Source organism: Cherax quadricarinatus, unplaced genomic scaffold, assembly GCF_038502225.1.
Source record: "Cherax quadricarinatus isolate ZL_2023a unplaced genomic scaffold, ASM3850222v1 Contig152, whole genome shotgun sequence".
NCBI lineage: Eukaryota > Metazoa > Arthropoda > Malacostraca > Decapoda > Parastacidae > Cherax > Cherax quadricarinatus.
Genome location: NW_027195178.1, coordinates 214612 through 235023, shown reverse-complemented (window position 1 = coordinate 235023; position 20412 = coordinate 214612). Strand labels below are relative to the sequence as shown.

General features: G+C 41.6%; 1 protein-coding gene across 1 annotated transcript in view; it reads right to left on the bottom strand.

Moving 5' to 3' along the window:
* LOC138851235 (cell adhesion molecule Dscam2-like) overlaps positions 1–20412 on the bottom strand; it is a gene marked incomplete at its 3' end in the record, with an annotated part of 206258 nt that overhangs the window by 59935 nt on the left and 125911 nt on the right. The window contains exon 9 of the mRNA XM_070080113.1: positions 6183–6314. Within this exon, the coding sequence (XP_069936214.1) occupies positions 6183–6314 (132 nt within the window). The remainder of the gene's footprint in view (positions 1–6182; positions 6315–20412) is intronic.

Sequence of the window (20412 nt, the reverse complement as noted above, 5' to 3'; positions counted from 1 at the left end):
TCGTTCGATCATAAACGGAAGCCAACTTTTCTTCATATTGGGATATTATGCAGTTCCTTCCACTATTTTTCTCCTCCTATCACAGTATGTCCGCTGGGTTTCTGTTTATATACAAGATCTTAAAGAATTACCAGAACGAAATTTAAAGGCCTTTAAGGAAGGGAACTTGGCTGTGAAATTATCAAAGAAGCTATGTTCAGGGGTTGCAATAGTCCAAAGCCATGAGCAAATGAACAAAATATTGAAAAGTTCTGGAGGAGTGACAGGTATAACACAAGATTCAGCATCAGTTGTTAAATGGTCCTTTTGTGAACCACTGGTAACCCAGTTGCTCCAGGACTACTGGTGAGATGACAGACCAGAAATCAGATTTCTTTCACCTTACTAAAAGAAAAAAAACTACAGGCTAACTTCCTCACGGATGTCTAAAATTTTGTTGAGATCTTCGAAGCCAGGAAAAATCATTTCTTGGAAAACAGAGATCTTATGAGCCTCTAAAAAAAATGCAATAACAAAAATTCACTCACGAATTTTGAGAAGCGAGGAATAGAGCAGCACCACAGTTTTATGAAGAAAGATGTTATTATTAAGAGAGGAAAAAGTATTTGAAGACCTCATCACATAGAGCTTCTTCCGCTGTTTTAAATATAAAGCAATAATAAAAGGAAAGCAAAAGACAATTCAGTTCTTCAAGGGCCTCAGCTTGGTCTTCGTCCACAAACACGTGAAGGTTATCGTGCCTCATTCATCTTCCATGAGGCTGAAGCTATTCCTCCATCCATAACAGTAAAGAATGATACATCACTGAAGTGATGTATCAAAGAAATCGAGGATCATCGAGGGTCGTATGAGTGTCTGGTAGGTAGTGGAGCACTCATCCACTCCCTGGTTCCTCGAGATGGAGTTTCAACTTCCGAAATCAATAAAGACACGTATTTCAAGAAGCATATTCAAAAGGAATGCTTAGGACACCTATAAACAAGAATCCGTTAAAGATGGCCAGTGTGAAAATACCTGGAAAATGGTCTAAGTTCCTGTAAGACAACAAAAATATAGTACAACTCTTTCAATACCTCTGAGAAGATATCATCGAGACCAAGTGCTCTTCAGGTGATCAATACATCTCCAATGCTGATGAGAAGACATTCAAGCGCTTTAGACAAAGCCATGATATAGAAAATTGTACCAAGACGTAGGAGACATACGACTCGTCCTGCACATTCAAAATGCTGAGGTCAGTCATTCAAACATTTTTGTGAGGACCTCCGACTCTAATGTTATGATCATGCGTTATCTTCCCATCTTTGAAATCTCATGTGTTACCAGCTGTAAAGTTTCTGTCAGCTACGCCATTGGGAGGTCAACATATTTTGAATATCAGGGACATTATTGAAACTTTAGGTATAAAACTATGTAGTGCCTTATTTCTTTGCTGCGGTGATTGATCCTCTAACCTGAGAGGCCGTTCCAAACGCCTATGTTCGAAAGCTTTGCAGAAGTGCACAGATGTTGTCACTGATTCTCTGATTTCTTTCCAGCACTTCAATGAACTGAAGACTGAAAACAGTTTCCTTGAGCGTGTCATTATTTGGGTCCATGGAGGTAGGAGCTCAGTCAACCATATCAGGAAGTAGTTGCTTTGCTAGATAAATCAGATCGCAGAAATTATTCTGTCGATTCGGAATGCTCTGTACCACCACTGTCAAGACCTCTTTACTAGGCCAGCATTTGGGTATCTGTTCATGAGCCACTAGTTCGAGAGCCAGGGCCTTGCCTGCATGGTTAGAAAAAAGTTAAACGGGAAACTTATTCCACAGTGTAATGCCAGTGCCAGGAGCTGGTTGGGTGAGGCTGTCGAAAAGCATATAACCAAACCTAAATCCGCAACAGATGTTTGTGTTAAACTTTTTAACTTTCAGAACAGTACTATTATGAGTGTCTGGCACAATTCTAACTGCTTCATTTGCTACTGAAATTATAATTGCTTTTTTTTTTTTGGACTGTAGATTAATAGTGAATATCAAGAACCCAGGTAGCAATCCAGAGTCTGTTGTGCCTGGCCATAACTAATGTCTCAAGAGAAGAATTAACCCAGATAATTAAATACAAAGGCAAACATAGGAAGGTAGTTTTTTTCTTTACCCTTATATACCTTCACCAAGAGTTAAACCAGCAATATAAAGTAAGCCAGAGAGTAAAGCGCCACTCATACCAATAAGTTTTTACACCTTGGAATAGACAAGAGAGTATGAGTGTACAAGACCAGCTTGCGTGAGCATCTGACCCCACTGTCCAGTGGTTAAACACTACGTCACGTCGGCTAAGTGGACTAACTCTCACACTACTTGTTGACCAAACTGAAGAACAGAGCACTGGGGCTCCTAAATAACCTGCTCCATTTTGAACTGCCAATTACTAGTCAAAAGGGTGTATCAGTGGGTATGTAATGAACGTTGAATAAACAGTAATGTACTCAGTGCACGCCACAATGAGTCTTTCACAATTTACTCTTACACTGCTCTACGTCATTTTGGTCTAATTCGAAAGCTAATAAAATGTTGTAAAATGTATGTTTTGGAGGATCATTTAGCACATATAAGCCTACATACCTGTGCTTGGCATGGAAATATTGATTTTCGTAAATTTTTCGAGAACTTATAAGGAAAATAGCTCTATGTGCTTCAAGCACATTTAACAATATTAATAATGAAATTCCTTTTCTCGTGACTTAAAAATGTAAAATAAATCATTCATGTCCCATTTGTTTAGCTAGCTACTGAAATATTTAAATTCCTTGATATGTATTGGGTACGAATGAAGTTAAACTCTACTGCCATTACAAACATATTCCAGACAATTTTAGGTTTAAATCTTCATATTTTAGTGATAAAAAATTTATATATATTTTCCTTTTTTTTCTTTAATCTAAGATTGTATTATATTCATCTTGTTCCTCCTGAAATTATCAGATTTTTAAAATTCCTCCTGAAATTATTATATTTAAAATTCATTTGAATAGTATCATTTATACTTTTTTTTAAAAGGCCTCCGACAAGGTGTGGAATCCATTTGTGTGTTGATAAATTAGACACATGTGCAACTCTTGGGTATCTTTATTGAGGAAACGTTTCGCCACACAGTGGCTTCATCAGTCCATACAAAGGAGAATCTTGAAGAGGAGGAGAATGAGGTAATAAGTCCCCCAAGACTCACGAAATCGTAATGACACGATTGCAAACAAACCATACCATGGGCGGGATTTGAACCCGCGGTCAGAGTCTCAAAACTCCAGACCGTCGCGTTAGCCACTGGACCGCGGGTTCAAATCCCGCCCGTGTTATGGTTTAAGTCCCTCAACCCTGAGTCGATGTGCTCAGTCCATCAATCTTGAATAGATTACGGCATATGCGCGGAGGAGCTTATAAACCGTAGGCAGGAGAGGTGCAGCAGTCGTAGGTGGTGTCACATTTGTTCAATGTGGAAGTAGGTCGTGCCCAAGGGTTAGGCAAGCGAAGAATTCCTAAGTATTAAGATCCCAAGAAGTTGCAGTGTCTGACAGGATTGTAGATGAATGGTTCAGACACAGTTGCACATGTGTCTAATTTATCAACGTGTCGGTTCTCTGAACCATTCATCTACAAGGATGAGTCATGTAAGTAATGTTATCTTAACACATTACTCGGCATGTTGTAGATCCTACGTGTTAATTAGGTATCCCTGAGGAGGGACCTTTTAGTGCCTGACTCTCCTTTTTTTTTCCTTCCTCCAACTTATCGTTCTCATTTCTCTCATAACTTTACAACGCTTCATCCAATCAGCTTTAAATTTTCAATGCTGGTGTCTGGTAACAAGGACAAGATTCTTGGAGCAACTCGTATGTGTTTGTTCTCTGTTATGAAAGCTGTTGAATATTTTCCATTTCCAAAACAGCGAGTAAAGCGAGTACCTGCATATATATGTACATATACACATGAATATATATGCGCACACGCACGCACACACGCACACACACACACACACACACACACACACACACACACACACACAAGAAAGACAGGTTAAGGGAAATCGGCCTGACGACACTGGAGGACAGGAGAATCAGGGGAGACATGATAACGACATAAAATACTGCGAGGAATTGATAAGGTGAACAGAGACAGGATGTTCCAGAGATGGGACACAGAAACAAAGGAAGTTGAAGACTCGGATGAGTCAAAGGGATGTTAGGAAGAAATTCTTCAGTCACAGAGTTGTCAGGTAGTGGAATAGTCTGGCAAGTGATATAATGGAGGCAAGAACCATACTTAGTTTTAAGACGAGGTATGATAAAGCTGATGGAGCAGGAAGAGCGGATCTAGTAGCGACCACTGAAGAGGCGGGGCCAGGAGATGAGTCTCGACCCTTGCAACCACAATTAGGAAAGTACAAGTATGCGCACACACACACACACACACACACACACACACACACACACACACACACACAACCACAATTAGGTGAGTACGCGCACACACACACACACACAGTGTTGCTGGAATATGTAGCACCAGTTTGCAACCCACACTCGGGCAAGCACATCAGGAAATTAGAGAAAGTGCAAAGGTTGGCCACGAGACCAGTCCCGGAGCCAAGGGGCATGTCCTACGAAGAGAGGTTAAGGGAAATTGACCTGACTACACTGGAGGATAGAAGGGACAGGGGGGACATGATAACAACATATAAAATACTGAGAGGAATCGACAAGGTGGTTTTAGAATGTTCCCAGCGGTGCTAAGAAATATCTCTTCACATATTCCTAAAATACTGTCTACCGGTCTTCTCAGTATCGATTAATATGCCTTATTTGGGAATCATCTATGCCTTTCCGATAATGTTTGTATGATCCAGATTTTCTGCTCAGATAAACTTTAACCCCACAATCTATGCTACCACTTAATCTTGTGTACCTGCCCACGTATGGTACAGTAACAGTCATCATTCACGACATACGTAGCATGAGTTTGGTGCATAGACACTGATTAAGCACCACCATTCCATCATGAAGCCATCTGGCATAATGAGCAATCCTGTGATTTTATGTAGCATTGTTAAGATTGTGTACAATAGACTACTAAGTAGACAATATTTTAAGTAGGTAATATTTTAGGAATATATGAAGAGATACTTCTGAGTACCCCTGGGAACATTCTCAACCCCCTATTATACACAACCCTAAATGCTACACAAAATCACAGGATTGCTCATTACGCCAGATAGTTTCTCGGTGACGCTCAACCAGTGTCTACACACCAGACTCATATGAGCTATGACTGTCGTGAATGGTAGCATACTATATAACCCGTTTAGCTGTCACTGTACCATACGTGGACAGGTACACAACGTAATTGATAGCATAGATAGTGGGGTTAAAGGATATTCGAAAAGGAAAATTAGAATCATAGGAATGTTATCGGAAAGGCATAGAAGATACCCAAATAAGGCATACATGTATTAATCTATACTGAGAAGACTGGTAGACGAACAAAGAGTACATTCATTTCTTTTCTTCTATCAATTAACGGGTAACAGAGAATAATAGAAATCCATATGTATATTATCCACTGAAAAAACTTCCCCTCAATCCTTTAGTTGCTGCCTTGCAACATTACATAACTCCTGGTGATGCACTGAGAAGTGTGAAAGTACTTGAGCTAAAGATTTTCACCCCCCGTGGCTTGTCTTGCATATATTATATATATATTATATATATATATATATATATATATATATATATATATATATATATATATATATATATATATATATATATATATATATATATATATATTATATATATATTGTTGCATTAGATTTTATCTCTTCCTTCCACTATTCCTTTTGCGTACTTTGAGGTAGAGAAGACTGAGCTTGTGGAATACGAGGATATGTTTCTCGGATCATTCAGCTGCCAGAATTCATCAAGCAACAGGACTGGTCATAAAATCCTCACCAACCGGTAATATAGAGCTAATAGAATATCACTATGAGCTTTTGTCACCTCATTTGGTACCAATAGTGAACATTTTGTGGTCTGGCTCAAGGAAAAATGCATTCTCAACCTGACTGGCTTTCCCCAACTTACTGCTGACATTAGTGAAGGAAAAACATTGCAAGTTTAGAGAGCGAAACATTGCATTACTTACCAGCTTGTGCTTTGAGGTAGATGATATAGTGTGTGATGGGGGTGTTAGGGGAGAGTGGGGCTGCCCAGGTCACTGTGGCTGATCTGCTCGATTCTCGCGTCACTCTTAAGTCTCGTGGAGGGTCCGGCACGTCTGACGGAGAACAAGATCATAGGACAACAATACTTTCAAGAACCTATAATAAAAATGAAACTATACACCAAGGCACCACACAGAAACAAGCAGGTATATACAAAGAAAGATCTCAGTCAGCAGGACTCGAAACTGCTACTGAGACGGACAAGATTCCCAGGCAGTGCTCTTATCCACTCAGTTACAAATGCCATATAAGCTGGGCAGCCTGGTTTACAAGCCATGTTTCTTTCCCAGCCCGGGCACATCAGTCAGCCTCAAACATGGATTCAAGCTATTTCAATCTCCTCTATGTTCTGACCTCAGAAGCGATTTTTACGTCAATGCACCAGCACTCCCTGGGAATTTTGCTCGTCTCAGTAGCAGATCGAGTCCTGACTGCGATCTTTCTCTTTGTCTCTCTCTCACATATATTTATGCAGAACAACCACTGTGAAAGCAGTGAAATTCCAATCGCATTCGTGACTTTTCACATTATTATAGTTCGTTGATAATGTGAGAAGTCATGAATGCGCTTCGAATTTCACTATTTTTTCACAGTGGTTGTTCTGCAAAATTGTGATGTCACCTGTTTACTGTGATCTTATTGCATATATATATATATATATATATATATATATATATATATATATATATATATATATATATATATATATATATATATATATATATATGAATGGTATGTATGAATGTCGTGCCGAATAAGTAAAACTTGCTATTTTTTTATATTTTTATTTAAAAAACACAGTATACATGTATGTTATACATAATTGACTTAAAACACAGTATACATGTGTGGTATACAAAATTGATTTTAAAACAAGAACCGTGAAAACTTTATGTAAGACAACAATATAACTAAACAGAGAACTACCGGAACATACCTTAAACACCAAATAAATATATAACCAAACCTGACAGTCTTATTCATATTGTGTATGAAATTTTATATACAAAACAATATCATATAAACTAACACATTACACATTCACTAGTACTATGGTTATATAAAATAACTATCAGAAACCTACATGACTCTTGAAATTGAAACCTGGTGTTCTTTATTTTTGGTTTTGCATGTATTGAAAAAGGAATCAAAACATGCAAAAAGCCTTTAATAATCAACATAAGACTTTTACAGATCTAGCATGTATGATTACATATGAGGAAACACTGAGACACCTAATACCCCGACCAACCCCATATTTAGTGTCTCAGACTAATTATAACCCCCCCCAAAAAAAAAACCTTACTTGTATACAGTGATATTAGTAAAGGTGCTTAATTGAACATCAACTGACTATATGCACCATAAATGATAAAAAAAATACATGTGATATCACTGGGTGTCAGAACATATCCCACAAAAGCTGCTGCCCAAGGAACTTGAATGCCCAAAGATTACAATATAGGACATTATACATCTCAACCCCCCCTCCCTCTCATAGGTGACCTCTACTACATATTCGAACAATCTTAGGCCAATGACACTTTTTGCCCTTCATCAAAAGTTTACAACCATCACCAAAGGTCTGCTTATGAACATTCCCCTTAAAGGGCAGTATAACGTGTACTTTTAGGGGTGATATCAGCGAGGCTTCCGCTTACAAATGACTAAACAAAACCTAACGGGAATCCCAGGAAAGACCCAACATACTTCACCAAGCCCCGGTCATAGTCGGGAACCAGTTCAGCCTTGCAGAGGCTGGAACATATACTGAAATATTGCTTTTTATCTGTATTATCAAGATGCATGACCATATTAGGATTAATCCAAGATCTCAGTTCCACACAACGCCACAACCATACACACACAGACGCACGGAACCATTCATAATACATACACGTCACTCCCCAAAACCCGCCCTCTACCCTGAAGTCCCGAACCCACCGTTTGGTGCTACCACGGGGGGGGGGAGTCCAGCCCCCCGTTGCCTTACCCCACCCCCAGTTGCAGTAACCTTTGAACAGTAAGACTTCGATAGTTTGCAGGAAAACTATTATCCCAACTTCTACCATATATGAGTTTATTTCTGCAATATGTTCTGTAGATACCTGCCGCAATTGCCCTGATCCTAACTGATCCCCCGGTTTCCCGCATACCCCACGATATATAAAGAAAATCAGCCACCACGTACATTATTGCTCTTCGTACCTCACTTGATACTCCTCTAATGTTAAGGCTCGTAAGGTTGAGATAGTTCCCCCATTAAGAAAATCGAAAACCCACCCCAACCACAAACGAACTTTGTCCAAGGTATCACAAAAGTATACTGCATGAAAAGCTGTTTCTTCAAGACCGCAACGCAAGCAATCCGCCTCCCTTACCAAACCCATCCTATTTAAGACCGATTTTGATGCTAAAATCCCCATGACAAATATGTACACCAATTCACGAACCCTTGGTGCCAACTTAAGTTTACAAAATCCGTCCCATATTTCCCCCAATTATACAGCGGAAAAACAGACAATCCCTGTACAATTTCCCTACGACAACATATGCTGACCATTTGCCCCACCCGAAACCGTTGCGCATTTCTCAACTTTAATAAAAAACGTAGCATGTCCTCACACTCAATTAATCCCCTGCCGCTCCACCATTTACGCATGTCGATCATTACCCGACCCACCCGGATGCCCTTCTCACTGCCCGCCCTGAGGAACCGCTGCTTAACATAGAGGGCCTTCACCCGTGGCCCCAAAGCCAGGAGACCTAAACCCCCACGGCAAACATGGGTCATGACAACTTCCCGGCTTAACGAAGCTCTCCCGATACCCCAAACATACCGTAAGACCCTTCTCTGCAGTTCCTGAATATCCACATCTCTTAAAGGGTACACCTCAGCCACACCCCATACTTTACTATAAACAAGTGTATTAACCAAAGATACATCCCCAGCTCTTAGCCCCTGAAGTCGATCTAAAGCCTTATTAACCACCAATTCTGAGTTCACCCTTCGGCCCTCCCTCTCATCTGCCATGTACACGATACCACATATTCTAAGTTGCACCACGACTGACCACCCATACTTTTCGCCCAACCCCCCCCCTCCATGTACCCACCTCCAATAATTTCGATTTTGCTTTATTGAGGCACATGCCAGACTCTGTCCCAAAAAAACTCAACAATCCATCCCACGATCCGCAAATCCTCCTCCCCTTTTAACAAAATCGTGGTATCATCTACGTACCTGACCACACGCACTGCATGGTTACTGCTCTGCGTCCCACGCCTCAAACCACCATCCACCAGCTCATAAAAGGGGTTTTGCATACAAGCAAAAAGCAGCTGGGAGAGGGGGCACCCTTGCCTCAAACCCCATTCCATACGGACTGGCTGCCCCAATTTACCGTTTACCTGTACGCGTATCATAGCCGAGACATACAAGGTATCAACCCATCTTACAATCTCCTCTCCAAAACCCTGCTTCAATAAAATAAGCCTCAATAAATCTCTATCAACACAGTCGTAAGCATTTTGCCAGTCTAGCCCGAGGACCCCCCCCCCTTGACATTCCTCCAAAAATTCCCTAATACGTACATGCCCGTCCCTCATGCTCCTACCTGGTATGCCTAGCTGTCCCTCGTGAATAACCGACCCCATAACCTTACTCATCCTATTTCCTAAAACTTTTGCAAAGATTTTATAGTCCGAGCACATAAGAGATATAGCTCTATATGCACTCAGACCCCTCCCCCCCTCCCTTTTTGGGCACCAACACAACTCCCCCCGTACTTTGCGACATACCTAACCTCCCCTCCGTGAGCATGCAATTTAATACATCAACCAAACAATGCTTTATACTTCCCCAATGCGCCCTATAAAAATCATTCGAAATGCCATCTATACCTGGTGCCTTTCCTTTACTCATACTAAAAATCGCCTCCTCTACCTCCTCCACTCGAATTCTACCTTCTAGTACCATTCTATCACTGTCACTTACAACTTTTCTGAAATCCCTCCCCACCAGGCCACCCGCATGGACCCCCCCTACTCCCCGCCATAGCTTTTCCACAAACCATAGATCAGCATACAAACTCATGCTGTCCGTGGTGAGGAGTACTTGACCCGGCAGGTAACCACCCAAACCCGTGCATACTTCCAATTGCAAGAGGGACGTCGCCTGTTGTCTGACCCTGAACTTGCGCAAGACACAACCTGAAGGTTTGTCACCCCAGAGCACTTCTTCCATACCTGCTCTGACTCGAACCGCATTAAAACGTTCATTGTGAATTTCTGCAAGTCGACTACAAAGATGTTCAATGTCGTCATACCTACTACTTCCACCCTCCACATTAAGCTGCCCCTCCAAATAGTTTTGTAGCCCAAACCTCCACCTTGCCTCCTCCTTTCCCCGCTGCTTATAATAACACGCTGCTTATAATAAAACGCTATTCCAGGTTTGGCACGTGTTTCCCACCATTCCAACAAACATTCATCTGCCCTCCTCGTTTCCCAGATATTTTTCCACCAATCCTGAAAAGCGGAACCATCCCATTCCCCCTCCAAGAGCCGCCCATTCGGTTTCCAATACCCTGAATAAACCCTGATCATTCCATCCCAGTCCAAGTCTGCTAGCACTGCACGGTGATCAGAAAACCCCAAATCAAGGGTCTGCACGCGCCCAACTCGAATTCCTTGTGTTGCATAAATCCTATCCAGTCGGGCCACGTAACCTCTGCCCACAAACGTATGTTCCACCCCCCACCCACCCCTCCCCACAACATCATAAACCCCTACATCCCCCAGCAGATTTCTTAGGACAGGTAGAACGCACCCCGCCCCCCTTGGCTCAACATCCCCATGGCGGATAATGCAATTCCAATCCCCATCTAAGACCAAAATTAAAGGTAAACCCCGGATGTGAAACGTTAAAGCCTCCCTCACAAAGTCTATTTTAACTTTAGAGTTACTGTCTGCTGGCATATAAACTCCGATAAAACAAACTCTAACCCCACCCCAATACTCATCCACCCTTACCACCCTTCCATCTCCCCCCTCCTCCCATCCCAAGACGCACCAAGGGCTGGACTCCTTCACCGCTATAGCCACCCCACCCTTTAATTTTAAAGAATTACTCACATACATTCGGTAGCCTTTCAACCGTAACTCTCTACCAAATTTATAATTATGTTCTTGCATAAAACATACATCCACAACGTAACGACGCAAAAACCATTCCATCCACACTTTTTTAACTTCAGTCCTTAAGCCATTGGCATTGATAGTAACACACTTGAATTTACAAAAAAAGGTGGTTTACCTCTATGTTTTTGGGTCTTTCCTGTTCCCACTCGCACATTAGACTGCCCGTCTTTGTCATTCGGCTTCTCGAGACCCCCCTCCCCCCATACTCTACCCGTATGCTGGGACCTTGAAACTATCCCTTCTGTGACAGGCGGCTCAGCCACTTTCGCCCACGATTTCCTCCCCGGGTGCTGTCCTGGTGTCAAGATGTCGTCCATATCCGACGCTCCCGCCGAACATTTGCGGGAGCTGCCATCCACATGCATCTCCTCGCTAGACGAAGCCTCCTGGTGAACCTCCACCACCACCTCATGCGTCCGTACGAACGTGGTTTTATCCTGCATTTCCATGTTAGGGGATTCCTCAGTCGTTAACTCACGACACGCCGTCGAAACAACAGGACCATGTTCTGTTCCATCTAGAAGGTCCTGCAACACGTCTTCCAGCAACTTATCCTGTGGCAAAACCTCAGGCCCCACAGGATCCACTGTAAGCGTGGGCACGGTCGATGCATCCACAGACAGGGTGGCACACATCGTAGACTGCGTGTCCTCCTGTTGCATCTCGTCACTCCAAAGCTTGAGAACTTTCCCAGCTGAGGTACCGGGCTTAGTCACGAAAGCCTCAGCCCATAGGCCCACAGGTGAATGGTCCCGGGAGTGGCCAACCAGTCGACGGGGGCACTGGGCAGCCATATAAGATAAGATAAGATAAGATTTCGTTCGGATTTTTAACCCCGGAGGGTTAGCCACCCAGGATAACCCAAGAAAGTCAGTGCGTCATCGAGGACTGTCTAACTTATTTCCATTGGGGTCCTTAATCTTGTCCCCCAGGATGCGACCCACACCAGTCGACTAACACCCAGGTACCTATTTGCTGCTAGGTGAACAGGACAATAGGTGTAAGGAAACGTGTCGGAATTTCCACCCGCCGGGAATCGAACCCGGGCCCTCCGTGTGTGAAGCGGGAGTTTTAGCCACCAGACCACCGGGCCACCTATGCTCAAAAGAGTTGCATAGTCTGCAAGTCTTCCTTTGGCCTGTGTAATGAACAAACACCTGGGTCCTATATTTCTCCAGACTTGTACATAAGAGGGAATCGACTGGCGGAGTGTCATCTTGATGGTGAAGGAGCCCTCCGGGAACCCCTCGTATGGGCCCTCTCTCCACACTCCCTTGGTTGCTGCATGCACCGTTCCGTATCTGCCGAAAACATCCCACAGATCGTACTCCTCCGCCTCGAAAGGCACATTTCTCACCTTGACCCAGGTGACATACGTCGACACGTCATGTAGACACACTTCCAGAGCCGAATTCACTACCATTCTCCTTTCTTGAAAAGTTTCCACAATCTTGTTGTAGAAGCCAGCATTCACGAATTTTATAAATATCCTTGACATCCCATTCAAAGCTACGCTATATAATTCTTCATTGGGGATGCCATAGACGTCTCGTATAATGCTTGGCATTAATGTGTGCATTGTAGAAACACTGAGGGAGCCTTGTCGGTCCGCCATCTTGTGACTTGTAGCGGTCTGTGAAACTGCGCAGAAATCAGTTGAATCAGGAGCTACTGCGCAGCCTGTCCGCACGGCCCAGGAGCGATGTGGACAATCGACTTGCGATTTTGGCTTAAATAGCAATGCTCTGCTTGCCGAATAAGGCAATCGAAAATTTGTGTATGCAATAATTTCGCAAAAATAATTTTGAGGCTAATGAAAGAAATAGATCTCATTGAGTTTGTTTATTATTAAATTATTGCAAATTTATCTAAAATATATTTAGTTGGATTAGGCTAAATTAAATTGCACTTTTTAGAATAAGGTTAGGTAAGTTTTTTAAGGCTCTTTTGGTGCAAAATTAATATTTTTTACATTAATATAAATGAAAAAATATATCCTCGAACAATATAAGAGAAATTTCTGGAAAGGCCTTAATTTTAAACGAGTTTTTTCTAATTGACCAGTTTTACCTATTCTATCCTTATCACTTTAAAAGACTTCGAGATGAAATAATTCAATAGACTTTTAACTACTTTTTTTTTAGGGGAACAAGAATCACAAGTAAAATTTAGAGGCCTTTTAATGTCATATTTTTTCTTAAATTAGAAACATATCAATTATAAGTCATTTGTGTATCTCTCGTAACTTACGAGTGCAAGAATATATATACAGAACTATTTACACCACCTTAAATTATCACCACCATTCATACTTGCAGTTACATAAGGTAACCTCAGTGTTCTTCAGACTTACGACTTAAAGTTCATCGAAGCAGTCACGCAATGGGACAGCCTTGCAGACTCTTCAAGCAGACCAGCTACTCCCAGAGATCACAAGCAGACCCATTAGGACAAACCGATTACAGAGAAAATCGCACATTGTTCATCAATGCCTCAGGAAAGGACAAAGTTCATCTCCTGGTGGTGAAGGTACAATATTCAGATTTCCTATTGGCCGTCTTTAATTCCTCCTTTTGCACTCGCCTTGACCCGCAGGCCATTCACATTGGTGTAGTTCTTCACCTAGCCTTCCCCAAACTCTCCGAACATAGGAATAGTTGCGGCAGGGCGTCAGCTGATCAATTTGAACTACATGGTCTCGTCTGTCAAACATCAGAATGGAAGTATGCCTTACATTAAATGATCAATGACATCAAGTGGAGGCCTGATGGAAGCAAACAGTGTCCAGATGGAGTCGCATGTCCTGATGGGACTAAACCTGTGCCTCTACGTTGACTAACACCTTTCTAATATTCTCTGAAGGTGAATGGGGTGGTGCTGGTAGTTTCATTAAGACCCAGAAGATCAACAGATACAGGGGGCTGGCACCAAACTGTAACTTCGTCCCAGAAGGGTCGGTATACTGTGAGGGAAAAGTTCAATAGATAGGAGTAGCAATATAGTAACAATAGTTTCATTGCCGGCTACTTGTTAAGGTAGGGTAAGTCCAGCTCCCGCTATCCCCCCCTTTTTCCCCCCTCCCTGAAAGTGATAGTTTGATTGCCGGCTGCTTGTTAAGGTGGGGTCAGTCTAGCTCCAGCTATCCCTTCCCCTCCTTCTTCCCCCCCCCGAAAGGTGACGTGTGGGGCTCCGGTCCAAACAGTAATCACTAGACTCACAGCTCCCAGCACTACTGTAAGTACATGCCTGCCTTGTACTCTAGTGTATTTATTGGTTGAAAGCTTCACTTTTGACCAATAATAAACTTAGTCCTTTCAGTCTTGCTCTAGGTTGACTGTTGTAATGATCACCACGTCTTTTAGGTATTGTACTTATCATGGAGAGTGATTTTTTAAGCAGTGGGTAACCATCTTTCCAGCTTGGATGACAAAGCGGGTCACCTGCCAATCAATGAGTAGAATTGAAGGAGACGGACTAACGTTCGGAGACATCCCAAATTTTGATCCACTTACCTGTTTGTGTATGCAAGTAGCAGGATATAACCCCTCATCATTTCAGTGGAGAAAACCTGCTTTCCTGTCATCTGGAAGGATTATGGACGGCTAGAAAATCTGTGAAGAACGAGCCGGTGGGCTGTCATCAACACCTGCGACCCCTCCCCATCATCGGCAATGGCTACGATTTCAACAACACGCAGTGTCACCAACATCAGACACCTAAGTTTTATTTATATCTATTAGCATTGAATTCAGATATCATTTATATTTTTCATTTTTTTTAATGTAGGATTAATATTTCATATATAAGTGTTTTATATTTTATATTTTCTAAATAATAAAGTGTTTATGTTTGTCAGTTCTTCTTCTTTTTCTATACATTAATTTTCCTGAGGAGGAGCCAGCCTTGGTAATACTGTCTGAAGTTGTTACAGGGCTGAGTAAGCCTTCACAAGTGGCGACCTTGCCAGGATCAACTCGACTCAATCAAGATTCAATTCCATCTCAAATCTACCATTGGAACTTCAACGCCGCATACCACAGACGGTTACCACCAGCCCTGAGTAATCATTCTCTATGGTAGGACTACAGTACAGGTATTTAAAAGATTTGGCGATTGTTATAGTCTCAATTTATTTTAAGTCAAGTCAGGCAGGATATAATATTTAATTCTGCCACCTTTTTGTTCGAGCTTGAAACACTTTGGAGGATTAGACTCTAGGGACCCGAGATTTTCCAGTGACAATTTGTTTCATTGAGCTCTTTATTATATCAAGGGAACTGTCGTAGGACACTCTTGATTACTTGGTGAGAAGATTGGATGGTCAAGTGACCCCATTCTACTTACTGTTTGCTCGGAGCCGGCATAGAACCCTTCGGTTTCATTAATACATATTCTTTAATTGAAGCAGGAATCGAGCCCTCTGGTTTATTTACAGTTTGAGCGGAGCAGGAATTGAACCCTCTGTTTTCTTTAATACCCGTTTCATTTCCCCTGATAGTTTAAGTTATTCTTGCAAGTATGGAGGAATACCAGTTTTGGATGAACGCTGGAAGTTAGGAATAACAGGGAAAAATTTAGAATCTTTCATTAGTGCTAAGATCCAGGAAAGACTTGAAATAGAGAGAACTGAGAGAGAAGACAGAAAGGGAAAGAGAAGAAGAAAAGGAGAGAGAGAGAATCAAGAAAACCAAGAAAGACAGAAAGAGAGAGAGAAGACAAAAAGGAGCATGACAGATTTGATCGTGAGGAGAGAGCTAGAGTACGTGAGGAACAAGTTAAATTAAGAGAACTTGAGGAAAGAACAAAGGATAGAGAAGTTTAGGAAAAAGCTAGAGAAAGTGAGGAAAAAGCTAGAGAACATGAGGAAAAAGCTAGAGAACCCGAGTTAATAGAGAGAGAAAAGGATCGCGAGCTTGACAAAGCTCGCCTTGAATTACAGAATAAAAAGTTAACTCTTACACAACAACAATTAGAGGAAGGAGTAATTGAACATCATGCAGCTAGTGCACATATTCCAACACCTAATTTACCTCCCTTCACAGAGGGGGATGACATTACTTCATACATTATCAGGTTTGAAAATACCGCTACCCTCTGTGAATGGCCTGCTGACACCTGGGCTACTAGGTTAGGAATGTTATTTTCTGGTACCGCTTTGAATACCTATGCAACTTTGTCGCAGGATATCATATGTAATTATAACCTACTGAAGAAGGCAATCCTTAAAGCATATCAAAAAACCACAAATTCTTATAGGAAAGATTTCAGGTATGCCACCTTACAGCCTGGCCAGAACTTTCAGCAGTTACAGGTAACACTCTTTCGTTTGTTCGACTTTTGGATAGAGAGTTCAGGAATTGATCGCAGTTATGAATCTCTTAGAGACTTCATGGTTGCTGACCAGTTCCTGACAGCTCTTCCTCACCAGATACGAACATTCATCAGAGAACGTAACCTGATTAAAGCTGAGGAAGTTGCTGAGGCTGCTGACCTGTATGCTGAGGCTCACAATTCCTATAAAGACCTGAAGTGTGGTGTTAAGGGACATAAACGTCCAGATTGTCCTTCTAAGAAGGTCCAAAAAGTTGGAAGATGTTTTAAAGACTGTAATGACAAAGCACCCTTCTGTTCAGGAACAGTTAATAGACAATGTATCTACCATTTTACGAGACACTGGATGCACATGTATAGTCATTTCTGATAAACTGTTCCCTAATCTTAAAGAAACTCATTCCTCTGCTATACTTTCAGACTACTTGGGCCGTACAGACACTTTTCCTACCATCCGTTGTTACATTAGGTCTAAATGGTTCACAGGTTGGTCTGAAGCCGTACTAGCTCCCATCACTTCTTGCTCCGTACTAATAGGTAATGTAAAAGGTGCCATTCTTCCTTCTGAGGTTGACCTTTCATCACCAAAGGTGGACATAAGCTTTTCAGATCCTCTTCCTGTAGAGTCAGAGAAGCCACTCGAAAGTTCAGATGAGACAATGTCTCAGTGAGATTCATGTGGGATTAAAAACCAGTGATGCTACTCTCGAAAGCGAGGTAGTAGGATCACCGGCTCACTTGTTAGATGAAAGTGAAGATATCACCTCCGATACCATAAATGTCTTGACTAGGGCTCAGACCAAAGCCCAGGCTTCTCCTACTATCCATCCTTTGATTTTCCCTGACTTTAAGCCTTTAGATATATCGAAGGACTCCTATGTCAATTTACAACGTAATTGCTCTTCTATTCAGAATTGCCATAATGCCGCTAAACAAAATCAAGTTATCCAAAGGAAAAACTTTTCATATAAATTTGAATATATAAAAGGTATCTTGTACAAGTCAGTATTCAAATTAAATTCAGATGATATAGACTATTAGGACTTATAGGTAGTAGGTTGGTAGACAGCAACCACCCAGGGAAGTACTACCGTCCTGCCAGATGACTGTGAAACAAAAACCTGTAACTGTTTTGCATGATGGTAGGATTGCTGGTTTCTTTTTCTGTCTCATAAACACGCTAGATAACAGGGATATCTTGTTACTCCTACTTACACTTTGGTCACACTTCACAGACACGCACATGCATATATATATACATACATCTAGGTTTTTCTCCTTTTTCTAAATAGCTCTTGTTCTTCTTTATTTTTTCTATTGTCCATGGGGAAGTGGAAAAGAATCTTTCCTCCGTAAGCCATGCGTGTCGTATGAGGCGACTAAAATGCCGGGAGCAATGGGCTAGTAACCCCTTCTCCTGTAGACATTTACTAAAAAAGAGAAGAAGAAAAACTTTATAAAACTGGGATGCTTAAATGTGCGTGGATGTAGTGCGGATGACAAGAAACAGATGATTGCTGATGTTATGAATGAAAAGAAGTTGGATGTCTTGGCCCTAAGCGAAACAAAGCTGAAGGGGGTAGGAGAGTTTCAGTGGGGGAAATAAATGGGATTAAATCTGGAGTATCTGAGAGAGTTAGAGCAAAGGAAGGGGTAGCAGTAATGTTAAATGATCAGTTATGGAAGGAGAAAAGAGAATATGAATGTGTAAATTCAAGAATTATGTGGATTAAAGTAAAGGTTGGATGCGAGAAGTGGGTCATAATAAGCGTGTATGCACATGGAGAAGAGAGGAATGCAGAGGAGAGAGAGAGATTTTGGGAGATGTTAAGTGAATGTATAGGAGCCTTTGAACCAAGTGAGAGAGTAATTGTGGTAGGGGACCTGAATGCTAAAGTAGGAGAAACTTTTAGAGAGGGTGTGGTAGGTAAGTTTGGGGTGCCAGGTGTAAATGATAATGGGAGCCCTTTGATTGAACTTTGTATAGAAAGGGGTTTAGTTATAGGTAAAACATATTTTAAGAAAAAGAGGATATAATAAGTATACAAGATATGATGTAGGGCGAAATGACAGTAGTTTGTTGGATTATGTATTGGTAGATAAAAGACTGTTGAGTAGACTTCCGGATGTAAATGTTTATAGAGGGGTCACAGATATATCAGATCACTTTCTAGTTGTAGCTACACTGAGAGTAAAAGGTAGATGGGATACAAGGAGAATAGAAGCATCAGGGAAGAGAGAGGTGAAGGTTTATAAACTAAAAGAGGAGGCAGTTAGGGTAAGATATAAACAGCTATTGGAGGATAGATGGGCTAATGAGAGCATAGGCAATGGGGTCGAAGAGGTATGGGGTAGGTTTAAAAATGTAGTGTTAGAGTGTTCAGCAGAAGTTTGTGGTTACAGGAAAGTGGGTGCAGGAGGGAAGAGGAGCGATTGGTGGAATGATGATGTAAAGAGAGTAGTAAGGTAGAAAAAGTTAGCATATGAGAAGTTTTTACAAAGTAGAAGTGATGCAAGGAGGGAAGAGTATATGGAGAAAAAGAGAAAGGTTAAGAGAGTGGTGAAGCAATGTAAAAAGAGAGCAAATGAGAGAGTGGGTGAGATGTTATCAACAAATTTAGTTGAAAATAAGAAAAAGTTTTGGAGTGAGATTAACAAGTTAAGAAAGCCTAGAGAACAAATGGATTTGTCAGTTAAAAATAGGAGAGGAGAGTTATTAAATGGAGAGTTAGAGGTATTGGGAAGATGGAGGGAATATTTTGAGGAATTGTTAAATGTTGATGAAGATAGGGAAGCTGTGATTTCGTGTATAGGGCAAGGAGGAATAACATCTTGTAGGAGTGAGGAAGAGCCAGTTGTGAGTGTGGGGGAAGTTCGTGAGACAGTAGGTAAAATGAAAGGGGGTAAGGCAGCCGGGATTGATGGGATAAAGATAGAAATGTTAAAAGCAGGTGGGGATATAGTTTTGGAGTGGTTGGTGCAATTATTTAATAAATGTATGGAAGAGGGTAAGGTACCTAGGGAATGGCAGAGAGCATGCATAGTTCCTTTGTATAAAGGCAAAGGGGATAAAAGAGAGTGCAAAAATTATAGGGGGATAAGTCTGTTGAGTATACCTGGTAAAGTGTATGGTAGAGTTATAATTGAAAGAATTAAGAGTAAGACGGAGAATAGGATAGCAGATGAACAAGGAGGCTTTAGGAAAGGTAGAGGGTGTGTGGACCAGGTGTTTACAGTGAAACATATAAGTGAACAGTATTTAGATAAGGCTAAAGAGGTCTTTGTGGCATTTATGGATTTGGAAAAGGCGTATGACAGGGTGGATAGGGGGGCAATGTGGCAGATGTTGCAAGTGTATGGTGTAGGAGGTAGGTTACTGAAAGCAGTGAAGAGTTTTTACGAGGATAGTGAGGCTCAAGTTAGAGTATGTAGGAAAGAGGGAAAATTTTTCCCAGTAAAAGTAGGCCTTAGACAAGGATGTGTGATGTCACCGTGGTTGTTTAATATATTTATAGATGGGGTTGTAAGAGAAGTAAATGCGAGGGTCTTGGCAAGAGGCGTGGAGTTAAAAGATAAAGAATCACACACAAAGTGGGAGTTGTCACAGCTGCTCTTTGC